The following is a 26,663-nucleotide window of genomic DNA, read 5'->3' on the forward strand; positions in this document are numbered from 1 at the left end:
GGAGACATTAGTAAGATGCATTTATCTTAATTTTAGATAACATCCATTATGTTGTGATGGCATTTGATGGTCTATTTCTTTTCTCACAACTCAACCAGTGGCCCACCTACTCTATTTTGAACTCATGTGAAGAAGACACACACTTTTCCTCCTTAAACTGGTAGCAAACATCTCAGTGGAGCATACTGAAAATCAGAGCAACTGGAATGTTGATACTACTGGACTTAACACTCCTAACCTTAACTGGAGAAAAGGGCTTAGTGGATAATTCCTTCCACATATGTTATAAATGGAGATACATTTTTGTGTATGTGTGTGTCTTTTTCTAGGGCCGCACTTGCGGCATATGGAGGCTCCCAGGCTAGGGATCTAATCAGAGCTGTAGCTGCTGGCCTACGCCAGCGCCACAGCAATGTAGTGTAAATATAATTTTAAGATCTTATTTCTCAGAAGCCCTTATTTAAATATATGTATGTAATCATGCATGGTCCTGTATAATGGTTCACAAAGAAATTTGGTTTTTTGAGGGAAAAGCCAATTTTGGCATAGACTATTTGCTGCGTAAGAAGCACATGGGCTCCTGGGTCAGTTTAAGGACAGCCCAGAAGTACAAATCACCTATCAAAAGGTAGAGAAGAAGCAAGGTAGACTTCTTACAGGGTTAGCTCTAGTTAGTGTGTCTTGTCATTTTTGCCAAGCTTCATTGACTTCCGGTGGTAGTGATTAGTCTTTATTGTTGAAATTTTATGATAAATGTGTCTTGCTTCCAGAATTCATCCAAACGTTTATGTGATCCATATGACTGGAGAAGAAACGAGTTAGAAGCATTTTGGATCACTGGATAGCTTTTTGGACATAGTGTGGTTTTTCAGAAAGGGCATGATATAGGAAAACAGGAGGCATATATTCTACTTTGGCACCTGAATTAAACTTGCTGTGTGACCTTGTGCTGGCTAATAACCATCTCTGGGCTCCATTTGTTTCCGTCTGGAAAATATGAGGATTGGACCAATTGAGCTGTAAAGTCCTTTCCTACTCTGAAATTTTATAGTTCTAAGGAGAAAGGCATCTGTAGTTGCATAAATGGGCAAGTTAAATGAGGCCAAAAAGTACTTCAGTTAATGTTCATTGTTGGCATTGAGCACTTATCCATGTGTCTGGAGTGATTACCTCACAGTAGCAGTAGCAAGCTTAGGCTACATTGTACTCTCAATATTCCTCTCACTGGGGCATTTATCAGCTGTAAAACCTTTAGCACTCTTCAGAGGAAAAAGCCTCAATATGAGTAGCAAGAGGCTGTTTTTTCGTTTTTTTGTTTTGTTTTGTTTTCTCAAAGTGCAAGGCATTTACTTTCTTTTTTACTCAGGCACTTGTGCTGTGGCTTGTCTCTTGGTAAAATACTACCTAGTTGTTGAATATTTTTCCAAAAGAAAAAGAGTTTAAAAATTGTCCTATTTTGATGATGATGAAGATGATGAAGATGACAACAAAACTGGAGAGAGGAGTGGTAAAAAACTGTGGAATGAGCGTGATAAGGACCTGCATTCAATTCTTGATTCCCCTTCTTATTCATTGTAGGACCTTTTGATTCTGTGTGCTCAGCTTTCTTCTTTTGGTTAACATCCTCTCTCCCATTCAGTGTAGTCCAGTTAGCCTATATGATGAATGGGCTGATTCTATTCTCTACTCCCACCTCTCTATAAATCCAAGCATTGGACATATGACCCAGGCCAGGGCAGTCAGAAAAGACTTGGAATTTTGTACAAGATGCCCTTCTATGCTCCAGGTGACAAGTTATAGAGGGCATGTTAATGCTAGGGGAGCATCTATCTATAGATGAAGCTGCGTGTATGTGTGCGAGAGAGTTCTGATGATATTCTTTTTATGTGTGAAGTTTTTTCCTTTGTTATCCTTCATCATGCTTGATTTGGGTTTCTATAACTTAAAACTTAAGAGTAATATTATTAATAACAAGTACTTAGATGGTGCTCATTATATGCCAGACACCATTATAAGAGTTTTACATATGCTAACTTTTTTGTTCCCTGCAAAAGCTCTGTAAGTAGGTTGCATCATTATTGCCTTCTGTGGAGGGGGAAAAAAGGTACAGAGAAGTCAAGTAACATGAACAAACTTTCACAGCTGGTAAGTGATAGTGAGCCAGGGTTTGAACTGAGACAGTGTTACACCACAGCTCATGATCTTAGCCACTCTACTATGCAGCCTCTCTGAATGATAGCTCTACTAGGACTCTGAACATCACTTTCCTCTGTGAACATAGACATAATAATTGCTACACTTTAGCCTTGAGCACCAAGCTCTTAAAGGCAATACTGGTGAAAGATCCTTTATCTCTTTTGAAGTTTCTAGAATCAAACTTTCCATTTTTAAAGTGATCTGGGCTCTGTATTCCTATGACATGCCTTGGTCAGTGTGACACTTTTCCTTTATGAAGCCAGAATCCTGCCTGAGCTCATATCACCAATCTGAGCTCCTTGAAATGGGCAGCTGGGCTGGTGATGAGTGATGATGACTTTTCTAATTGGCCAAGTGTGCTAAAATGACTTTAGAGAGTCTACCTAAATGCTAAATGCTTTGGGTTATTTCTGCATGTAGGGTGTCCTTCCTTGGCTGATGTACATTGAAGCCAAATGGCTAAGTAGGTGGGACACTTTTCTGTTTGTTAATACTTGGAATTGTGACTCAGGTCCTAACTTGGGTTATATGCCTTAGCTCGGGAGTGTTTATATATATATGGCCATAGCATATGGAAGTTTCTGGGCCAGGGATTGAATACGAGTCAAAGCTGCAACAACACTGGATCCTTTAACCCACCGCACTGGGCCAGGGATCAAACCATGCCTCCACAGAGACCTGAACCACTGGAGTAAGATTTTTAACCCCCTGCACCACAGCAGGAACTCACAGGAGTGTTTTAATGATGGGTAACAATAACCTTTTCTATTGCTATTCTTGTAGGGTAATTCCAACAATTTGAAAAGAAAATCTATGTGAAAGCAGCTGTGCCTGTTAGTACCTGTTAGATCTAAAGTTTTAGCAGGACAGTGGGTCGATGGCTGACTCAGACCATCCTTTTAAATTTTTATTGGATCTAACTTCATTGGAGTAGCCATTCAGGTTACATTCATCAAATTGAAGTTCAGATTTGTGTAATCAGATGTGCTAAAGAAGGCCCTCAAGATAAAATTATGAAGGTAAGCTTATTTTATTTATTCACTGTAGTCTGCAGTGGTAGCCACCAACAATCTTTCCCTCTCTGTACATGCATGCCACAGCTCCCATCAAGAAGCAGAGCTTATTTGTCTGGGCCGGCTGTGTAACTGGCTTTGATCAATAGAATGTAGCAGAAGTGACTTCTGAGACTTCTGAGTGCAGATTTAAAGGGACTGCTAGCTTCTGCTTTCTAATTCTTGGACTTTAGCTGAAATGCTCTAAGTAGCCCAAGACACATGGAGGGGAACCAAGGCATTGTATTTGACAGCTTCTGCTGAGCTCCCAGACAATAGACAAAACTAGTAGCCAGCCATGTGAGTGAGATATCTTGGATATTCCAGTCTAGTAAAGTACCTGGATGACTGTAGCTCCAACTGACATCACATGGACCAGAAAAACCACCCAGCTGAGCCCGTCATCCCATATTAGAGATAGTAACATGGTTATTATTTAAGCCAGGAACATTTAAGCCACAGCAATAGGTAAGAAAAACAACCTTCATGTCTCTAACTACCATGATTATATGGCTATTACTACCATTGTTTGGCCTGTAGGTATAGTTTTTGTCATTGCTAATCTATCAGGCATGCAAGCAGCTCAAACTTTTGCGACTGATGAAATAATAAAACAAATGAGTGGAAGAGATTTTCAAAATGTTAATGTTGTAGAATTTAATCCTGAACTTCATTTTATCCCATGCTCGTAAATTATGAGCCTGTATTATTAATATTACTCTTTATCATGTTGAAAGTTTATGTAGTTGTCGTAAATTTATTGTTCTTTATAATTCCTTAAATATCATAAATTTATAATTATTTATAATACCGATTTTTTAAGGAGTTATAATAATGATAAATAATGATAAAGGTAGTAATAATAATTACTTAAAGCCTTCAGTGGGTCCCAGTGAATAGTACTGTACTATGCATCTTTGAGCCACACAGGAAGTTTCACAGGGAAGTTGGTAGTTTCACTCCCCAAAATTACAGAAGTCTTTGCTGCTATACATATTTAATTTGATTCTATATTTTTTATTTCATAGTTAAATTATTACTCTAACATGTAGGAATAAATGTTATTTCTAATGGCTTCCAAAAATTAAGAAATTATATTTGTTCCATATATCTGAGTTCATTCTTTCAACAAAAACATTTAATGAGTACCTACTATGTATTAGTAATATAGAGACAAAAGATACCCTCATTCCTGAAGTAGCTCATTGTCTAATACATGAGAAGAAAAAGAAGCAGTCAGGAGTTCCCCCTATGGTTCAGCAGTAACGAACCTGACTATTATCCATGAGGATGAGGGTTCAACCCCTGGCCTTGCTCAATGGGTTAAGGATTCAGCATTGCTGTGGCTGTGACATAGACCGGCAGCTATAGCTCCAATTTGATACCTACCCTGGAAACTTGCATATGCCGAGGGTGCAACCCTAAAAAGAAAAAAAAAAGGAAATAAAAAGAAGCAGTCAGTACTCATGTAACAGTAAGGAATGCACTGTGCTGAAAGTAACAGAAAACCTAACTAACAGCAACTTGAATAATTAAGGAATTTGGTCACCTGGCATGAAATATAAGAAAGTTCAACATGGCACCTAAATAGTGTCATCAAGGATATGGGGTCTTTTTTCTTTCTTTTCTACTAGCTTTACTAGGTAGTTTTCATCCTCAGTTTCAAGATGTTTACTGTGTCTCCCAATAGCAATCTGTTCTAGAAAGGAACAAGTATGAAAGTGAAGAGGTAAAGGAAACCCTCTTTAGGATCTTCATTCTGCATCTATTGGATAGGCACTGGCATGGCCACCCTTGGTTACAAGAGTCATCTAAGTAGAGAAAGACAAGGGAGAAGGGAAGTTAGAATAGGTATTGAATAAGCCAACCTACACACTGCAACATGCTAGGGTAAACATAGTGAAACCTGAGTTGAATCATGAGATATGAGTTGGAGTTAACCAAATCAATGGAAGAGGAGAGAAAGCACCCCAGGCAGAGGATACAGGACACACAAAGGCAGGGAGGAGTAAGACCTGTGATGGGCATGCCTGGTTCACAGGGTACCAGTTTGCAGTGATGATCACTAAAGTTAGAGTTGTAGAGGACAAGCAAGCAGGGCCTAAAAGCTCTGTTAAGGAATTTGGTCTTTATCTGCAGATGAGAGGGAAAGGTTTTCAAGTGTGGAGCAGGGATGATCAGATTTGTGTTTATAAAGCAGAATACAATTTGGGAGGCAACTGAGACTACACTGAGAAGACTGTTGAACTAATCGAGGCAAGACATAATAAGAGCCTGAGCTTTGGTGAAGGTAGTGTGGAGGGAAAGAAGGGTTCAGATTTTAGATACATTAATAGAGAGTAATATACATATACTTGAGGATTGGTTAGTTATGAAGGTAAAGAAGACTCAAGATTGAATACTAGGCTTCTAGCTTAGGCAGTTGGGGCTAAAGGGGGCCATTCATTGAGGCAGTGAGGATGGGAGGGAGAACAAATGTCAGATAGCTAGTGACATTTGAGACTGGAGCATGAGAGAGGTCACGGACCCAGATAAACCCAGTTGCTAATATAAATATCTTAACTGGTTCTTCTGCCTCCAGTCTTATCCCTTTCAATCCATTCTCCCACCCTGTAGCTTGAAGAATCCAATCAAAATGCAAAACAAATCATGTCCTCTATTGTTTAATCAATATCATTATAGTATTATTTTTTTCTTCTAGTGTTAATGACCACATACTAGGTGTCTAGCACTGAGCTAAGGGATATCACACCTTATTTCATTTAATTCCCATTCTTTGAAATGAACACTGCAACTATCTCCATTACAAAGTGGCTCAAAGAGGTAAAATAACTTCCCAAAATTTCCTTACCTAGTAAGCGCCAGAGCTGGGTTTTAAATTCAGTCTGTGTGACTGCAGAGCTTGTGTTGTCCTTAACCATTATACTACATTGTCTTTCATGCTTAAGTGGATAGTATATCCTTCAAAGTACTTTCACATGCATTACCCACCATCCCTTTCCTCCTAAGATTCATACAACGTCATCTGAGTAGGTATTTCTTAATTGTATAGATGAATAAATCAAAGCACAGAGATAATAAAAGACTCCAATTCCTCATTAATTAACCTGTCCATCCTATAAATACACATGGATCAGATACCAATGAGAGAAATTAAGATGCAGAGGGTTTAAGTTACTTGCTGAAGCCTCCATGACCACTTGGTGGTAAAGCAGAGACTAGAATCTCTGGATTCAATTCTGTGTTCTTGATGGGAGGGGAATACTGCTTTTAAACTGCTAGAGAACTAAGCAAAGGCTTGACTGCATCAGGAGTAAAAGTAGATTCAAATTATTCTCAATTATGGAGTTCCCGTTGTGGCTCAGCGGTTAACAAATCCGACTAGGAACCATGAGGTTGCTGGTTCGATCCCTGGCCTTGCTCAGTGGGTTAAGGATCCGGCACTGCCGTGAGCTGTGGTGTAGGTCGCAGATGTGGCTCAGATCCCGAGTTGCTGTGGCTGTGGCGTAGGCCTATGCATAGGTTACAGCTCCAATTAGACCCCTAGCCTGGAAATCTCCATATGCTGCAAGTACGGCTCTAGAAAAGGCAAAAAAAAAAAAAGAATATTTATTCTCCATTTTATCTTTCCTCATTAACTTTTGCCCATTAGCTTCTTCAAAGTAGATTTCTGAAAAATAGCCCTGACATTCAGCAGTTGTGGAAGAACGCTCAGATATGGTCTCCATGACTTCCTCATAAAACAGAAAAAAGAGTAAATGACAAGGGATATCCATTTTAGCTCAATATGAGAGATTTTTTTAAAAAAAAATTGGTCGCTGTTAAGAATGAGACAGAATTTCCCAGAGTGGTTTTAAGCTCTCCCCTTCCCTTGTACCACACAGAGTCAAGTAGAATTCATAGCCCTCTGTGGCTCTGCTTGTCCTAAATAATGGATGCTTCTTCTACTGCTGCCAGCGATGGGATGAATTCCAAATTATTTCTCTGCTTCCTTGAGTTACTTAGTTAGATTCACTCTTAGGTGGAACCCTCTGATTTGTTGATTCGATGTCACATGCTGTTATTTTGGCTGCTGGGAATCTGGGTGAGAAAATACTTACCCCTCCCCTTGACAAAACAGAAAAGAGGCAGTTGACCTTTAAAGTTCTTTCAGATTTAGAAACTGTGATTCCATGAAACATAATTTGGTCCTAGATTTTGGTACATCATTTTGTCATAGAGCATTCATGTTACCACTGGTGTTATTGCAGGTGTGGGTCTTTTAAATAATACAGTGACTTTAATGATAACTTCAATATCAGACTCCTTTTCCTTTCTCATATTATAAAACACCTTTAATTGTTTTCTACCTTCAACTGCTAAAAGTTGAAGAAGGTGAACCTGGCAAACTCTGGGTGGTGCTGAGTGAAAGCCAGCTGTCCAACTTCCAAGCGTCCTTTCAGTGTGGCATTATCTTCGGGAGTTTACCAGCATCTGGTCTTCAGTTTTACATTTCAAAAAAACCCATTTTATCCACACTTTAGAATTTATCTGACTCATGGAAATTGACTTGTGCTCATTAAACTCACAAGAAAAGCCAAAATTCTAATTAGCTAATTTAATATGAGCTGTAAAATGTTCAAGCACACCAGTCATGTCAGCCTAATAAAAGCATTCTCTCTCAGTTAAAAAAAAAAAAAAGTATAGAAACCTAACTATAATCAGAAGGATGTCAGTGTGTTTGGCATCAGAGCAAAGGGAGTTAGTTATATGATTACAATGATCAATGGCCTCAGACTTTGACTGCTTGATTATAAGTCAGGACTCTTTTTGGCTATAAGTGAGAGAAGGCACAATTAAAATTATCTTGGGCCAAAAGGGGAGTTAATTAAAAAGAGTATAGAGTATCTCCTGGAGCTCTGGGAAAATCCATGGAAGAGTTGGGCTTCAGAGACTGCTGGAATCAGGACTAGAAAACTTCTGTGTTTCTCTTCCTGTTTGCTTTGTTTGCACCCTCTGAGAGTAGGGACATTATATCCCATGGTCCTCATCACAGGAGAGTGACTGATCCTTTTCCTTTGGTGGTTATTAAATCCCAGGGAGAACTCTGACAGACATGGGCTGGAGGCTGCTAATTGCATGCACCTGTTCAGCTATGGATCGTGAGGGAGTGGTAGAGCAGGGCCACATGGCATAGACTTGCTCCTGGTGGTTACAGACACGAATTAAAGACATTATTGGCTGACATAATTTGGATTGGAGCCTTGACACTGATAAAACTATAACTCTGTTCCTAAAACCGGTGAAGTCTGGCTTATGAGCCAGGATACCTCTTCCCCAGAGTATTCCCCAAACCAATGCCTCCCTTACTTTCTCATCTTTTACTTTCCTGAGTTTCTCTGAAGGCCGTCTGTCTTTTAATGGACTCAGTCTTTCTTTTATATTCTTTATTTGACTACAGCTCTAAGAGGGTATCAAAGAGGAAGATCAATGTTGATTTTCCTTATTTTTATTCTCAAAGGCTATCATTTGATTAGATATTTCACTTAAAGATTGTTATTGCCTTCTTTGGATTTATAAGAAAGGAGTGGGGAATCACAAAGAGATTATAAGTAACTATGACTGACTGAAAGTCGTCATTCATTGTTATAAAGGTTTCCATTTGGTCAAGTCACATTGCTTTTTCAATCTTTAGCCTCAATTTACTTAGAATTCTCCTTGTGGATCTCTTATATTTTAATTTGCTTTCGTTACTTTATTCATTCAGTAAATATTTTTCAGTGCCTACTTCTTATCTCTCTCTGCCAGGAGGTGATAATAAGGAGAGGGAGAAGGGCCTGAATATGTGGAATGGGTTTCTGTCTGCTTTAGGTGAGTTGAGGGATGCCAATGCTGGCTTGCCAGGTCAGCCCGCCCAAAGCAAACTCTTGATATTTGGCTGATAACCATAGCATTTGAATCATAACTTTGGATGAAATAAAACAGGGAAACAAGTTCATTGTCATCTATTCATACTTAACTATTTTAAGATAATAGAATATTTTCAAATAAAGTGCTTTTTAGACACCTGTCTAGTCATTATCCAGTTATAAATTAATATTTTCACCATAATTTGTTTCATATCTTTTAGAGAAATGATTTATCTAGCCATCTAACATATCCACCTTATTTATGGGCATTAGCTTCCAATTTTTCACTATTACAAATAAGAGTTTATCGAGTATCCTTATATGTGTCTCCTTGAGTATGTATGCAAGAGTTTCTTTATACTGGAAAATAGAGTTGATAGGTATTAAATACACACATTTTCTTTTTCTTTTTTCTTTTTCTTTTTGGGGCCGCACCCGCAGCATATGGGGGTTCCCAGGATAGGAGTCTAATCAGAGCTGTAGCCACCAGCCTACGCCACAGCCACAGCAACGCAGGATCTGAACCACATCTGTGACCTACACCACAGCTCATGGCAATGCCGGATCCTTAACCCACTGAGGGAGGCCAGGGATTGAACCTGCAACCTCATGGTTCCTAGTCAGATTCGTTTCCACTGCGCCATGATGGGAACTCCAAAATACACAAGCTTTCAATTTTGAAAAATATTGCCGCCAATAGTATTTTAATTCTTTCATACCCTTATGAACATTATAGAATATTTTTACCTTTTACCAGTCTAATGGATATAAAATGGTACTTCATTGTTGTTTTACTTTGCATTTCATTGATTACTGAATCTAAGACTGACTTTTTTTTTTTTTTTTTCTTTTTTGGCTGTCGCATGGCCTGTGGAGTTCCCAGGCCAGGGATCAGATTCAAGCCATAGTTGCAACCCATACCACAGCTTCAGCTGGATCCTTAACTCACTGTGCCAGGCCAGGAATTGAACCTGTGTCCCGGGGCTCCAGAGATGTTGCTGATCCCGTTGTGCCACAGTGGGGACTCCAAGACTGAATTTTAAGTCTGAATTTATTTTCAAATATCTATTAGCCATTCTGTTTTCTTCTACTGTGAATCACTTAGTTGTTTTAAAAAATCCTTTCCCCTCTGCCTGCCGTGGATTTTATCTTTTATTTATTTATAAGAATCTTTTATTTTTTCTGGGTACTAATATTGTTTATTTTGGTTAAGTTTGTAATACCTTCTTCTAGTCCATGGCTTCTCATGTAACTCTGTAGTATCTTGAGCAATAGAAGTTTGTTTTAAATCATAATTTAATCAAGACCTACACACAAAATGTTGGAGAGTAAACCTTTAAGAACTATTTTATATACACACACACACACACATATATATACACAAACACACACTCATATATACTCTTTCACATAATATATATTAGAATGATCCATCTATAAAGGAGTTACTTTAAGTCCTTCAAAAATTTTATAATTTCTCCATAAATATCTAGTCAATCTTCTGTTAGCTGTATTCCTGTGGGAACCTCAGATATTTTGAGTTATAAGTGGGATTTTACCACTTTATACTTTCTTTCTTTTTCTTTTTTTTTTTTTGCTTTTTACAGCTGCACCCTCGGCATATGGAAGTTCCCAGGCTAGGTGTCAAATTGGAGCGATAGCTGCCAGCCTGCGTCACAGCCACAGCAATGCAGGGTCCTAGCTGAACCTGCAACCTACACCACAGCTCATGGCAACACTGGATCCTTAACCCACTGAGCGAGGCTAGGGATCAAACCTGCAACTTTATGGTTGCTAATCAGACTTGTTTCCCCTGCGCCACAGCAGAAACTCCTCTTTATGCTTTTTAATTTCTTATTGCTGGTGTATGGGTATGATTTTTTTTTATTGATCTTGTATCCAACAACCTTCCTGAAACTTGCTTATGTTTATGATTTATAGGTTCTCTTGGATATTCTTATAAAATAAAAATATTTTTCTTCTATTCTAGTTATTATACTTGTGCTTCTTTTTCTTGTTTTACTGTATTTGCTAGAATCTTCAGTACATCGAATAGAAGTGGTGATAGAGGACTTCTATGACTACTTGGGAAAAATGTTTCTTGGGATGATTTTAATAGCTTAGTTGTGATTCTCATTTATTATTTCTTCTCATAGTAATGCCTCCCTTTTATGTTCATTTTAAGTATATTGAATTTTCCTAGACTGAAAGAATCAGATAATTGTACAAAGAGTGAATGAGAAATTTGGACAGTTTCCTCAATATCTTCATTCAACAGTGCCCTCTTCTGTTGAATCAGTGAAGTGAGCTTTATTTCATTAATGACGTCTCTTTTGAAAGAGTGGTGTTTCTAGGACCCTTAATTTCTGAGCTTGATTTTTTATTTTTCCTTACCTAGCTAGTTCCTCAGAGGTAGCACCTTCTCAACACTGTTATTGTGGTCTTGCATACTTTCCCAGTCTTTTTATTGAAAAGCCAATGTTCAGGAGTTCCCATCCTGGCTCAGTGGTTAACAAATCCGATTAGGAACCATGAGGTTGCAGATTTGATCCATGGCCGTGCTCAGGGGGTTAAGGATCCGGCATTGATGTGAGCTGTGGTGTAGGTCACAGATGCGGCTTGGATCCCGCGTTGCTGTGGCTGTGGTGTAGGCCAGCAGCTGCAGCTCCGATTAGACTCCTAGCCTGGGAACCTCCATATGCTGCGGGTGCAGCCCTAAAAAGAAAAAAAGACAGAAAAAAAAAAGTCAAGCTGATGTTCAAATCCTCTGGCCTCAGATTTATTCTCAGTATTTTCCTATCAGAGAAAGATGTCCTCTTTTTGGAGGTGATGTCCTCTGTGTTTCATCCCCACCAGGGACTTGCCACTCTCTCTCTTCTTCCATGTAATCCACACCTGATTTTGCGATAGCATGGGCCCCAGATTTGACTCTACCAGTTCCGGATTGTTCTCTCATCTGTATGTAAACAGAAATTTGTAGTCTTCTCTAGCCTCTGTTCTGTTGTGCTTTATGCATGGGCAGCTGCGTGATCTTATTTGTTTTCCTGTTGATCTCTTTGGTCTTGGAGGATGTATGTAGAGATTTTGATATAAAGAACCAAAGGATCTAGGTATATGTTCAATCTTGCTCTATGTGAATTTGTTATTTTATCTTTGTGATTCTATCACTTTTTGCCTTATATAGCCTATCTGTTATTAGGTTTATTGATTAAGGATTATTATATCTTTCTGATGACTTGTTCCTTTAATCAGTAGATAATAATCTTTATAACAATTTTTTATTCAATGTTGATTACCTATGCTATTAACAGAAGAACACTTCCTCTTGGGTAATATTTGCTGGATATATCTTTTTACATCCTTTTATTTTCAAACTTTCTTTGAAAATAATTTTATCTTAGTTGCAAAAGCATAGAGTTGAGGATGAAATCAACCAAGACAGTAGAGTAGGAGGACATGGAACTCTCCTTTCCCCATAAACATATCAGAAATACATCTACATGTGGAAAAATTCTCACTGGAAACTAACTGTAAACTGGCAGAAAAATCTCAGTGGAACCTAGGCTGCCAGAGAGGTCCACATGTAATTGGGTAGGAAGGGAAGAAATAGGGGAGCTGAACCCCCTTGGCTGATTGGAGGACCACTGGGATTAATAGGAGAGCTCTAGGAAGCCTGGATTCTGAGGCAGGGTAGAGAGGGTGAATTAAAGACTCCTCTGGTGGCTGCTGGGTTTCCTGCATCCACCCTGGCACTTGCTGCAATCTAAGCTAAGCAAATGCTCTAGCCTTGCTTACTCCATATCACAAGGTGGCACCGGATCTAGGGCTGCCATGCCCGTGGTGGTGGGGGGGTGTGTGGCCATTGTTAATGCAAGTACCTCAGAGGAAGCCCAGAAGCCTACTCTGACAGTGACCAGTCCACACTAACTTATGCTCTGATGAATGCCAAGAGTCAGCCTGGGTCCACTTCCTTTGCAGTGCTGCCCACAACAGGGCAGGGGTGGTAGAGTCTTGGAGGAATTATCAACTTTGAAGGACAAATGGAACTTGGACCCGAGGCTATGTCTGAACAGAGTGATGGAAACAATTGCTGCCACCTGCACAAGCAGTACATAGGAAAAAGCTTGGATCTCTATCTGTGGCCAGAATGAACCGAGATCCTGCATAGGCTTCACTTGCTTCAGCACGTCCCTCCTCTGGGGCAAGTATCTCTGTGCTTTGAAAGAGGGAAGCATGCACTTGGAGGGAACAGAACCAGCTCAGGCTCAAACCTCATGGCTTCTACTTCAGCAACATAGGATCAGACCCCACCCGTGATAGGGTGGTAAGGGCCACTGAACAGAGGGGGAGTCCCACATCACACCCATCTCCAGCTCTAGCTCCTTCATCTCCAACACAATTAAAAAGATAGCTATCAGCACATCCTGAGTAAAGACATGACCTGTGTTATGTCAAATCCAGCTCTCCCACCAAAGGCATTGGGTACATGCAGTCTGTATAATGATGCTCCCACATAAGGACACCACTTTGGGACTGCAATAGGTAACTGTTTCACCTAAATTTATAGAAGTAGAGAAAGTTAAGCAAAATGAAAATGTAGAGAAACTGGTTTCAATTGAAAGAGCAAGAGATAACCCCTGAAAAAATAATGAAACAAATTTACCAGATAAAGAATTCACAGAATTAGCAATAATAATGTTAACTTAATTAGGGAAAAGAATAGATGAATACAGAAAGAAAGACAAATATCATATAATATTACTTATATGTGGAATCTAAAATATGGCAAAAATGAACCTATCTACAAAACAGAAACAGACTCACGGACAGAGAGAACAGACTTGTAGTTGCTGGGGGGAGGGGGAGGAAGTGGAGTGGATTTGGAGTTTGAGGTTAGATGCAAATTGATACATTTATAATAGAAAAGCAATGAGGTCCTACTTTTTAGCACAGGGAACTATATCAATATCTTGGGATAGAGCATAATGGAAGATAATATAACAAAAGGAATGTATGTAGATATATGACTGGATCACTTTTCTGTATAGCAGAAAGTGGTGCAACATTGTAACTCAACTATAATTAAAAATAATTGGAGTTCCCATTGTGGTGCAGCAGAAATGAATCCAACTAGGAAACATGAGGTTGCTGGTTTGATCCCTGGCCTTGATCAGTGGGTTGAGGATCCAGCATTGTTGTGAGCTGTGGTGTAGGTCACAAATGCAGCTCAGATCCCACATTGCTGTGGCTGTGGTGTAGGCCAGTGGCTACAGCTCTGATTCGACGCCTAGCCTGGGAACCTCCATATGCCATGGGTGCGGCCCTAAAAGCCAAAAATTAATTAATTAATTTAAAAACTTAAAAGTAGAACACATAAAATTTTAACAAAGACCTGGAAAATATATAAAAGATCCAATCAGAAATGAAGAATTCAGGGAGTTCCCATCGTGGCGCAGTGGTTAATGAATCCGACTAGGAACCATGAGGTTGCGGGTTCGGTCCCTGCCCTTGCTCAGTGGGTTAACGATCCGGCGTTGCCGTGAGCTGTGGTGTAGGTTGCAGACACGGCTCAGATCCCGCGTTGCTGTGGCTCTGGCGTAGGCCAGTGGCTACAGCTCCGATTGGACCCCTAGCCTGGGAACCTCCATATGGCACGGGAGCGGCCCAAAGAAATAGCAAAAAGACAAAAAAAAAAAAAGAAATGAAGAATTCAGTAACTGAAATAAAAAACACACTAGAAGCAATGAATAGCAGACTAAATAATGCAGAAGAAAGAATAGGTGACCTGAAAGGTAGAATGGTGGAAGTCATCCAATTAGAGCAGCACAAAGAAAAACAAACTTTAAAATGAGAACAGTTTAAGAGATTTATGAAATAACATTAAGCATACCAGCATTTGCATTTTAAGGGTCTGAGAAGGAGAGGAGAGAGAGAAGGAGCTTGAAAATGTATTTGTTGAAATATGGCTGAAAGTTTCCCAAACTTGAAGAAGGAAACAGGTATCCAGGTACAGGAAACACAAAATGTCCCCAACAAGATGGATCCAGACAGGCATACCATAACTAAAACATATCATAATTAAAATGGTGAAAGTTAAAAGGGAAGAATTCTAAAGGCAGTAAAAGAGAAACAGAGTCATATACAAGGGAATCCCCATAAGACTCTCAGCTGAGTTTTCTGTAGGCCACCAGGGAGTGGCATGATATATTCAAAGTGCTGAAAAGGAAACCAAAGTTTATCTATCCAATGAGATTACTTTTTTTATGACTGAAGGAGAGATAAAGAGCTTCTCAGACAAGAAAAAACTAAGAGTTCATTAACACTAAACATAACTTTTAAAAATGGTAAAGTGTCTTTTTTAAGTGGAAAAGAATTAAGAATCTATAAGAAAAGGAAAATCCCTCTAGCAAAGCCAAATATATAGTAAGGGCTGAGGACCAGCCACCTAAATAAGCTAGTATAAAGATCAAAAGGCAAAAAAGTTGTAAAAGCACCTATCACTACAATAAACAGTTAAAGGATGAACATGAAACAGTAAAATATGACATCAAAAACAAAATGGAGGAGGGAGAAGTAAAAAATGCAGATCTTTTAGTATGTGTTTGAACTTAAATGACTACCAGTTTAAAACAAATAGATATAGATCAACATATATGAACCCCATTGTAACTACAAATCAAAAATTTACAATAGATCCACCAAAACTAAGGAGAAAGGAACAAAAGCATACATGCTAGGCCACAAAATAAGGCTCAAAAAATTTAAGAGGATAGAAATTATATCAAGAATTTTTTTCCAGCCACAAAGAAATGAAACCAGAAATGAATTACAGAAAGAAAATTGGGAAAAGCACAAACATGTGGAGACTGCACAACATGATACTAAAAAAACCAGTGAGTTAATGAAGAAATCAAAGAGGAAATCAGAAATTGCCTCAAGACAAATGAAAATGGAAGCACAAATTTCCATAATCTATGTATAGGATGCAGTAAAAGCAGTTCTAAGGGGAAAGTTTATAGCAATACAGGTCTTCCTCAAGAAATAAGAACAATCTGAAACAACTTAACCTACCATCTGAAGTAATTAGAAAAAGGAGCAAGCAAACCCCAAAGTCAGCAAAAGGAAGGAAATAATAAAGATCATAGTGGAAATAAATAAAATAGAGACGAAAATGAAATATCAATAAAGCCAGGAGCTGTCTTTTATTATAATAAGCAAAATGTATAAACTTGTAATCAGAGGAGAAATAACAGCCAATACCACAGAGATACAAAAAAAAAATTGTAAGAGAATACTATAAACAGTTATATGTCAACAAACTGGACAGCCTAGAAGAAATGGATGCATTTTTAGAAATCTACAACCCAGGAGTTCCCATCATGGCTCAGCAGAAATGAATCTGGCTAGTATCCATGAATATGTGGGTTCTATCCCTGGCCTTTCTCAGTGGGTTAAGGATCCAGCATTGCTGTGGGCTATAGTGTAGGTCACAGACATGGCTCAGATCCCACATCGCTGTGGCTGTGGCATAGGGGAGCAGCTACAGCTCTGATTCAACCATTAGCCCAGGAACTTCCATATGCTGCAGGTGTGGCCCTAAAAGAAAAAAAAAAGAAAAAAGAAAAGGAAAAAGAAATGTACAACCGCTGAGATTGAATCAAAAGAAGAAACAGTTTGAACAGTCTAATCACTAGTAGTGAAATTGAATTTGTAAGTAAAAAAAGAAAAAAAAACCAAACTCCCAGCAATTTGTATTTAAAAAACAAAAAACAAAAAAAACCCTCCTAACACAAAATACTAGGAAGAGATTGCTTCACAAGGAAAGTCTTGCTAACACATAAAGAAGAACTTGTGTCTGTCCTTCTCAAATTATTTCAGAAAATTGAAGAGGATGGAATAGTCCCAAATTCATTTTACCATTACCCTGATACCAAAACCAGAAAAATATATTAAAGAAAAGAAAATTACAGGTCAATATCTTTGGCGAATATAGATGTAAAAATCCTCAACAATATATTAAAAAACTGAATATCAAAAGAATGATACATTATGATTAAGTAGGATTTATTCCAAGAATGCAAGGATGGTTCAATATTTACAGATCAATCAATGTGATATACCACATTAACAAAAGGAAGGGAAAAAACTACATGATTATCTCAATAGATGCAGAAAAAGCATTGGACAATATTCAACATCCATTCATGATAAAAACGCTCATCAGAGTTGGTATAGAGGGGACATAACAATATAGTAAAGAAAATTCATTATAAACCCACAGCTAACATATTCAGTGGTGAAAACCTGAAAGCCTTTCCTCTAAATTCAAGAACAAAGGAGTTTCCATTGTGGCTCTTTGGGTTAAGAACACAACATAGTGTCTGTGAAGATATGTGTTTAGTCCCTGGCCTCACTCAGCAGGCTAAATATTCGGTGTTGCTGCAAATTGTGACATAGGTCACAGATGCAGCTCAGATCTAGTGTTGCTTTGGTGTGGCTGTGGCTTAGGCTGGCAGCTGCAGCTCCAATTTGACCCCTATCCCATGAACTTCCATATGCTGCAAGTGCGGCCTTAAAAAAAATTAATTAATTAAATTAAATTTGGAAACAAGACAGATACCCACTCTTGCCACTTCTATTTAACACAGCATCAAAAGTTCTAGCCATAGCAATCATATAAGAAAGTGAAAAGGAATCTAAATTGGAAGAGAAGAAGTGAAATTGTCACTATTTGCAGATGACATGATACTGTACATAGAAAACTCTGAAGTCTACACCAAAAAAACTACTAGAACTAATAAATTAAATAAGTAAAGTTGTAGCATACAAGGTTAACATACAGAAATCTGTTGTTTTTCTATACATTATTAATGAACTATCAGAAAAAGCAAAAAAAAAAGCCATTTTAAAATTGCATCAAAAATTATAAAATACCTAGTAATAAACTCAACTAAGTAGGTGAATACCTATACTCTGAGGACTATAAAACATTGATAAAGGAAATTGAAGATGATAACAAAAATAGGAAAGATATCCCATGTTCATGGATTGGAAGAATTAATATTGTTAAAATGGACATACTAACCAAAGCAAGCAATTAATGCAATCCCTGTTAAAATATCCATGACATTTTTCACAGAACTAGAACAAATAATCCTAAAATTTATATGGAACCACAAAAGACACTGAATTGCCAAAGTGACCTTCAGAAAAAAGAACAAAACTGGAGGTATCGTCCTTCCTGACACTCTACTATAAAGCTACAGTAAACAAAACAGCATGGTATTGGCACAAAACTGGACACACAGATCAATGGAGCAGAATAAAGAGCCCAGAAATAAATTAATACACCTGTGGTTAATTACTCTATGACAAAGGAGGCAAGGGTATAAAATGGAGAAAAGACATTCTCTTCAATAGGTGATGCTGGGAATACTGGATAGCTACATGTAAAAAGAATGCAGTTAGAACATTCTCTAAGGCCATATACAAAAATAAACTCAAAATAAAGACATAAATGTAAAATTGGATATTATAAAACTCCTGGAGAAAATATAGGCAGAACAGTCTTTGACATATACTATAGCAGTATTTTGGGGAGTCTGTTCCTTAAGGCAATAGAAATAAAGATATGGGACCAAGTGAAACTTAAAGGCTTTTGAACAGCAAAGGAAACTGTTGACAAAATGAAAAGACAACCTACTAAATGGAAGAAAATATTTGCAAATGATATGACCAATAAGAGGTCAATATCCAAAATATATAAACAGCTCATACAACTCAATATAAAAAAAAAACCCAAACAATCCAATTAAAAAATGGGAAAAAGATCTGAATAGTCATTTTTTGCTAAAGAAAACATATTGATAGCTAACAGACATGTGTAAAGATGCTCAGCATCGTTAATTATTAGAGAAATGCAAAGCAAAACAACAGTAAAATATCACCTCACTCCTGTCAGAGTGGCTATCGTTAAAAAATAATACAGGGAGGGGGTTCCTGCCATGGCACAGTGGGCTAAGAATCTGACTACAGCAGCCTGGGTTGCTGCAGAGGTGCAGGTTTGATCCCTCACCCAGCTCAGTGTGTTAAAGGATCTGGCTTCACTGCAGCTGTGGCATAGGTCACAGCTGCTACTTGGATATTCCGTCCCTGGCCTGGGAACTCCCACATACCCTGGCTATAACCAAAATTTATTTTTTTAAATGATTTTTATTTTTTCCAGTATAGTTGGTTTATGACCATAAATTTAAAAAAGAAAAGAACACAGTTCCTGGTGATTCAATGGGTTAAGGATCCAGCATTGTCACTGCTGTGGCTCAGCTTTCTGCTGTATCAAGGGTTCAGTCCCTGACCCAGGAACTTCTACATGCCACCAGCACAAAAGGAAAAAAAAAGAACACAAATAACAAATGTTGTCAAGGATATGGATAAAAGAGAATACTTGTATGCTGTTGGTAGGAATATAATTTGGTACAGACACTGGAAAACAGAATGGAGCTTCCTCATAAAACTAAAAATAGAACTACCATGTGATTCAGCACTTCCTCTCCTGAGTATATATCCGAAAAAAATTTGAAAAGATATGTGCACTAAAGTGTTCATAGCGGCACTCTTTACAATAGCTAAGACAGAGAAACAACCAAATGTACATCAACAGATGGACTAAAGATGTGATATATGTATATATATAATTTTATATTTTACTCAGCCATAAAAAGAATGTAATTAGGCCCAGTAAAATTAGGCAGAGAAAGATATTATTTACATGTGAAATCTAAAAAAAAAAGAAAAAGCAAAAAATGTATATAGCAAAACAGAAACAGACTCATAGAAAAGAAACTACTGGTTACCAGTGGCAGGGAGAGGGGAGGGGCAAGATAGGAGTATGGGATTGATACAAACTACTATATATAAGATAAATAAGCAACAAGGGTATATCGTATAGTATGGAATTATCACCATTATTTTGTAATAATTTTTTATGGAGTATAAACTATAAAAATACCGAATCGCTGTGCTGTATACCTGGGGCTAATATGATGTTGTAAATCAACTGTACTTCAGAAACAACCCCCCAAAATCATAGATTTTATAAAACATGATGTTCAATTTAAGTCCAAGGAAATACTTTCACTGGTGGGTTTAATCCCTTATCATTCATTGTGATTGCAAAGTTACTTAATTTTATTTTTGTAATTTGCTGGTTTGAAAGTTACACTTCTGATTTTTGTTCTTTTAATTTCTAGTACTGAAATTTTAGTGTGCGTCAGAATCACCTAAAGCCAAATTCCCATTGTGGCTCAGCAGATTAAGAACCTAACTAGTATCCATGAGGCGATCCCTAGCCTCCCTCAATGGGTTAAGGATCCTTAGTTGCAGTTTGCAGCTTGAATCCTGTGTTGCTGTGGCTGTGATGTAGGCTGGGAGCTGCAGCTCGGATTCCACCCCTAGCCTAGGAACTTCCATATGCCCCTGGAGTGGCCCTAAAAGATAACAACAACAACAAAATCATTTAGAGGGCTTGTTAAAATGCAGATTGCTTGGAGTTCCTGCAATGTGGCAGTGTATTAAGAATCCAACTGCAGCAGTGCATGCAGGTTCAGCCATAAAAAGAATAAAACAAAAACAAAAAAAACACAGATCGCTGGCCCCATCCCCCACAATTTCTGAATCAGCAGATCTGGGGTGGCATCCGTGTATTTGCATTTCTAACAAGTTCCTAGATAATGCTAATACCCTTTGGAAATCACATCTTGAAAGCTTGGCAACAATTGATGGTTACTGCCAGGTAAATATTAGCACCTGTAACCAATAACAGTTCTTAGTTCATATCCTAGTTATTTTGGAATTCTGTTACTCGTTGAATTATCTGTTTTCCCACCAGCTCAGCCATGTGTTAAAATGTTTAAATTTCCCTGTACCCAATATTTTTAGATGTGCAATTCTCAGAGGAGTTTCTTTGATACTAATCTCATATGATATTGCCAGGAACAGAAGCAGGACTTTAATTTCTCATAGGAGAATAATTTTCCCCCCATTCTGAGTGCCACACAGACAGAGGCTTTCTTGCAAGCTTCTCTGGTCTGATGGCTACAGTTTCCTTGGTCTCTTTTATATGGAGGTACAACATTTACATAAGAAGGTGTTTAGCTCTGTGCCTTCTGCGAACCCAAGGCCATGTTTCCTGCCCTTGATAGGCAGTTCAAACTCCAGCTTTGAGCCTTGGGACATCAGCTTATGGCTTCCCATTTGAATGGGTATCCTCTTGATATCTAGCACCACAGAGTTTCTCTTTTGAACTTGGCTGTTCTTGTAGACTTGAAGGAGGAGAATATGTTTCATCCATCACTAATGGGGTGGAGGTTGGAAAAGCTATGTAATCTCAGTTCACTTGATTGTTTTCGATTATCTTTTCAGTTGTCATCCAGCAGAGAACATGAAAAAGATTGGGTAAAAAAGATTGGAGAGGCAGAAAGTGAGTGGAAAAGAGAACCCCAAAAGTCTGTAATGCACATGAGCTCAGGGACTTGAGTTGGCAGCATATCATTAGTACAGGAGAATAGTAGGTGGTACTGAATTGGAAGTAACTGAAGAAAAGGTACCTGGTTGGTGGTAGGTATAACACTATAAACAAGGCCTGGGAATTTAAAAATTTAAAGTTTTTACTATGGACCAATCTTCCTTGAAATGTTTTTATTTTGTGTAAAGCATGTACTTTTTTTTTTTTTTTTGGTCTTTCTGTCTTTTCTAGGGCCGCACCCGTGGCATGTGGAGATTCCCAGGCTAGGGGTTGAATCGGAGATGTAGCCTCCAGGCTACGCCAGAGCCACAGCAACGCGGGATCCAAGCCACATCTGTGACCTATACCACAACTCAGGGCAACACCAGATTGTAACCCACTGAGCAAGGCCAGGGATCGAACCCGCAACCTCATGGTTCCTAGTTGGATTCATTAATCACTGAGCCATGATGAGAACTCCAAGCATGCACTATTAAAAATTTTTAATTTTTTTTTTCAGAGTCATTCTTTTCTTAAATATTGACTTTTCTCTTTTTAGGTATACATTGACAACATATGCAGAAGAATATGCTCCACCATATCAATATCAACCATTTGTGAGTATAAGAAGGCTGAAAAGCCATATTCTAATATTTTATACTTGAAGCGATTTTTTATATCTACTGTAAATGGTCAAACTTGGGAAGAAAGGGCAAATTTCTGAGATTTATGATGTATTTATTTAGAGATATTAGCTATTTGTAGGAGTCAGTGGAATATTTTATGGTTATGATTTATTTTGGGAAGTTTATAGATTTCAGGGAGAAAATACTGCAGTGTCCAAAATATATTAGTTCCTTTCTTCCTTATCTTGTTTTATTGTCCCACTCCCTAAATTCAATTTATCTAGAATAAGAGCCTACCTTTCTATTCATTTGTATTGTATCAGCACGTGAAAATAAGTGGTTTAATTTGGCTCTGGGAAAAATGCATGTTGATAAAATATATCCATTTTACAACTTTAGTATACTTGTACTTAAAAATATATGTACAGCAGAAATTAAGCAAGATGACTTACACTAGTCTTGTTCTGGAAATCTTAACTAGTACAATAGATAAGAGACAACTTTTGAAAAAGAGGAGAAAAAAATCTTTATTTTCAGATAATATTGTCCTCTCAGGAGAACCAAGATATTTAAATGAGAAGTAGTTAGAATGAATGTGACCATTTAGTAAGGTGACAGTAAAAATATCAAAGACAATATCTTTCCTTCATATTAGCAATAACTGCTTAGTAAACTATAAAATAAAAAACACAGATTACCATAGCAAAACAAATTTAAAATACCTTTATAAAGGAAATTCTAGATCAAATAGAGAGCAATAAAGTAGATGTGGTAGTTTTTTCCCAAAGATGATGGATAGGCCATTTCCCAGCAAGAGGTGAATATTCCTTCATCTTTTGAATCTGGGCTGTCAGGTGATAGATTTGATCCATAGAACATGGAAAAGGTAAACACAGGCTACCTTGAAGAAGACTGCTTCCAACTCTTGGAGCCCCAAGCCACCGGGTAAGAAAACTAGGCTACTCTGCAGGAGGGAGAGGCCATGAGGAGGAACACTTGATTAGCTTGACTTAGGAGCAAATATGCCATATTGGACATCCAGCCCAGGGAGCCTGGACTGTAGCTCCAGCTGCCATCTGACTGCAAACCAAGAGAGATTCCAAGAAGATCATAATAAACTGTTTTTTTGACACATTAATTAAAAAAAATATATATATATATATACACACCCACTAGTGTATATAGAAATCTCAAATACAAGGAAATAACTACCATTTGAGGGGACTGAAAAACTAAATTAATTATGAAGTTAAATTTATAAATTTGATATAATTACAATAAAAATTCCAATGAATTTTTTTTTTATCAGAACCCTAAGAGTCTGAGAATTTTTTGAAGGTATAAACTAATGAGAACAATCAAAAGTTTTTGAAACAGCATAACCAATTTAGGGAAGTAAAGGATCCATGATACTACCTTCATTATATGTTATATTCCTATTTATTTTTTTCTCATTAAAAAGTAGCATCCAGGAGTTCCCATCGTGGCTCAGCGGTTAACAAACCTGACTAGTATCTATGAGGATGCAGGTTCGATCCTTGGCCTCTTTCAGTGGGTTAAGTATCAAGCATCTCCATGAACTGTGGTGTAGGTTGCAGATATGGCTCAGATCCTATGTTGCTATGGCTGTGGCATACGCCGGCAGCTGCAGTTTTGATTGGACCCCTCACCTGGTAACCTCCATATGCCGTGGCTGTGGCCCTAAAAAGACAAAAGACAAAAAAAAAAGAAAAAAGAAAGAAAGAAAAAAGATACCATTTGACCTAATAATTCCCCTAAGAAATTTCCCCAAAGAAAAATAATTCAAACAGGAGGAAAATTTATATCCAAAGATAGTCATCACTGGATTATTTAATATGGTAAAACTTAAAAAGTATCTAAAGTTTTAGGATTTAGTACTGTAAGGGTTCAGAATGAACCTCCCCAAAATATGTCACTCCTGTGTGAGGATTATTTTGAGCCAAAGATAATTGAGACCCTGCGGTTTCAAGATAAACCACTGCTCTTCCCTTAACTATCTAGAAGTAAAAAGAATTATTACTAGAGGTATATTTTAGCTGAGTGGCCCCAACTACATGGCTGGACAAATCTAACATCTTTTCTTCTTATCATCCTATGAACCTTCCTGTCCTTGGGAGCCCCAGGCCCCTTTCCCATTCCTTAGCTCAGGATGATTTGTATACCTCATTTTACCTTTCTGTCTTTGAGGCTTTCTTGTAATGTGGAGACTTTGACCTTCTCATGTATGTATAATTCCTGTATGTAATGAAATTAGACGTTCTCTGGCTATTCTGTCTCATGTCAGTTTGATTCTTAGATCAGCCAGAAGAACCTTGAAATGTAGAGGAAAGGTTCTTTCCTCTCTGAATAATAAGTTATAATCATATTATGAGATGTTACAGCTTTTATAAAGTCCATGGATAGTTCTTAGTGTCTTAATAAATTTAAGGTCAAGAAAAATGCTAAGATGAAAAATTTTATATATATTTTATCTAAATTATGTAGAAACATAGAGAAGAAACTATCAAAATGCTGGTAAAGTTGGTTATTAAATGGTGAAATTCTAGATGATTTTCTTCATCTTTACACTTTTCAGCATTTTCTGATGCAGCAAGCATTGTGGATTATAATCAGAAAAACCACAAGGAAACAAATATATTATTTGAAAATGCAATTCAGGCTCATTTCCTTATATACATAGAATTTGGTTCCATCTCTAAACAAAAGGAAGTTGCAAGACACATAATTAAAAACTCACAAAATTCAAAGGACTAATTTCCCCATGGGCATAAATACAAAGAATGTGGGATGTATTCTCAGAGTGCATAAATCCTTAGCCATTGTGCTGTATATTCATGCTTTTAATTTTTTCAGCATTATTTCTAGTATTTTTCATGTTGCTTGTTTCCACATTAACAGTGCAGCACGCAGCATGTGATGGCAATTTTTTGGCTTTATTCAGAATTTTGTTCATTCACTTTTAAGTTCTATGCCAAAGTAATTGATTTTGAGGCATGTTAGCACTGCTTCTAGCACCCTCATTTAATGAATGCTTGCATTACATTGTTACAGAATACAAAAAGTATTTTAAATGAATGGTTAAAGAACAGCAGAATAGTTATTAAACTCTGACTTAGAAGTTACCATCACATAAACAAGTGTATGATTCATAAAATACTGACAAAAGAAGGAGAAATTTTTTTACTTGCTAAAGACTTCACCATGTGGCCTTAGCATAAACATAGATCACCATTCACTCATGCTATCATCTTTGCAATTATGCAATTCCTAAAGAAATATTAATGTATTTGGATTCATATTAAATATAATGCATGAATTGGGACTTTATAAATTTTTATATTATGGTATCTTACATATGCTTAATTCATATGTACGTAAAGTGGGATAGTATTGTAAGAAGTCTAAAGGGAATGAAAATTATATCTCCATAGCTCTAGATGTGAATGAATAAATATAGAATATTAGGAAGCTATGAAGTCATTTCCAAGGAGAGAAATGAAAGAGAATTGCAAGCTACTTCTTTGGAATTCCACCTCTTAAAGCTGGGTACTTAATTATGGCCCACCCAATTTCAGTGAAACATATCTTTTCTTAAAAGTGTCCCCATCCTGGGAGTTCCCACTGTGAAACCGCGGGTTACTGATACAATGTCGTCCCTGAGGCATCGTGGGTTCAGGTCCTGGCCTGGTGCAGTGAGTTTAAGAATCAGTGGTATAGGTCACAGCCGTGGCTTGGATTGGATCCCTAGCCATATGCTGTGGGTCTGGCCAAAAAAAGAAAAAAAAAAAGCTTTCCTATCCTTCTTCTAAAGAATCAAAATAAAGGAAAAGTTGCAGAGAAGTTATATGAGAAGATTGATCTAAGGCTGGCTGTTTGTAGGGTATGTGAGCCTTTGGGACAAAGGACAGATGAACTGAGAATAAGAGGAGTCAACTGAACACACTCAGGATGAGTAAGGAAAACAATTAGTTCAGGCATAGACTAGCAAACTCAGGAAGTTGAAAGGTCCAGGGAATTAAAAAAAAAAGAAAAAAGAAAAACCCAAAAAACCAAGCATGTCAGTAGTGAAGGAGTAAGAGAACTAGAAGAATTAAAGATAATAGGGAGTTCCTATTGTGGCTCCCCAGTAACAAACCTGACTAGTATCCATGAGGATGCAGGTTTGATCCCTGACCCCACTCAGTGGATTATGGGTCTGGTGTTGCCATGAACTGCAGTGTAGGTTGCAGACAGGGCTTGGATCCCATGTTGCTGTGACTGTGGGGTAGGCTGGCAGCTGCAGCTCCAATTTGACCCCTAGCCTGGGAACTTCCATATGCTGTGGATGTGACTCTAACAAGAAAAAAAAAATATATATATATATACACATACATATATA

At 37.7% G+C, this 26,663-nt stretch overlaps 1 protein-coding gene across 1 annotated transcript in view; it reads left to right on the forward strand.

Annotated features, from left to right (window-relative positions):
- The window catches only part of CFAP95 (cilia and flagella associated protein 95), a 91,768-nt gene that overhangs the window by 51,072 nt on the left and 14,033 nt on the right, over positions 1–26,663 (forward strand). Inside the window, exon 5 of the mRNA XM_047767753.1 lies at positions 22,198–22,255. Within this exon, the coding sequence (XP_047623709.1) occupies positions 22,198–22,255 (58 nt within the window). The remainder of the gene's footprint in view (positions 1–22,197; positions 22,256–26,663) is intronic.

The sequence above is a fragment of the Phacochoerus africanus genome, chromosome 2 (genome assembly GCF_016906955.1).
Source record: "Phacochoerus africanus isolate WHEZ1 chromosome 2, ROS_Pafr_v1, whole genome shotgun sequence".
Taxonomy (NCBI): domain Eukaryota; kingdom Metazoa; phylum Chordata; class Mammalia; order Artiodactyla; family Suidae; genus Phacochoerus; species Phacochoerus africanus.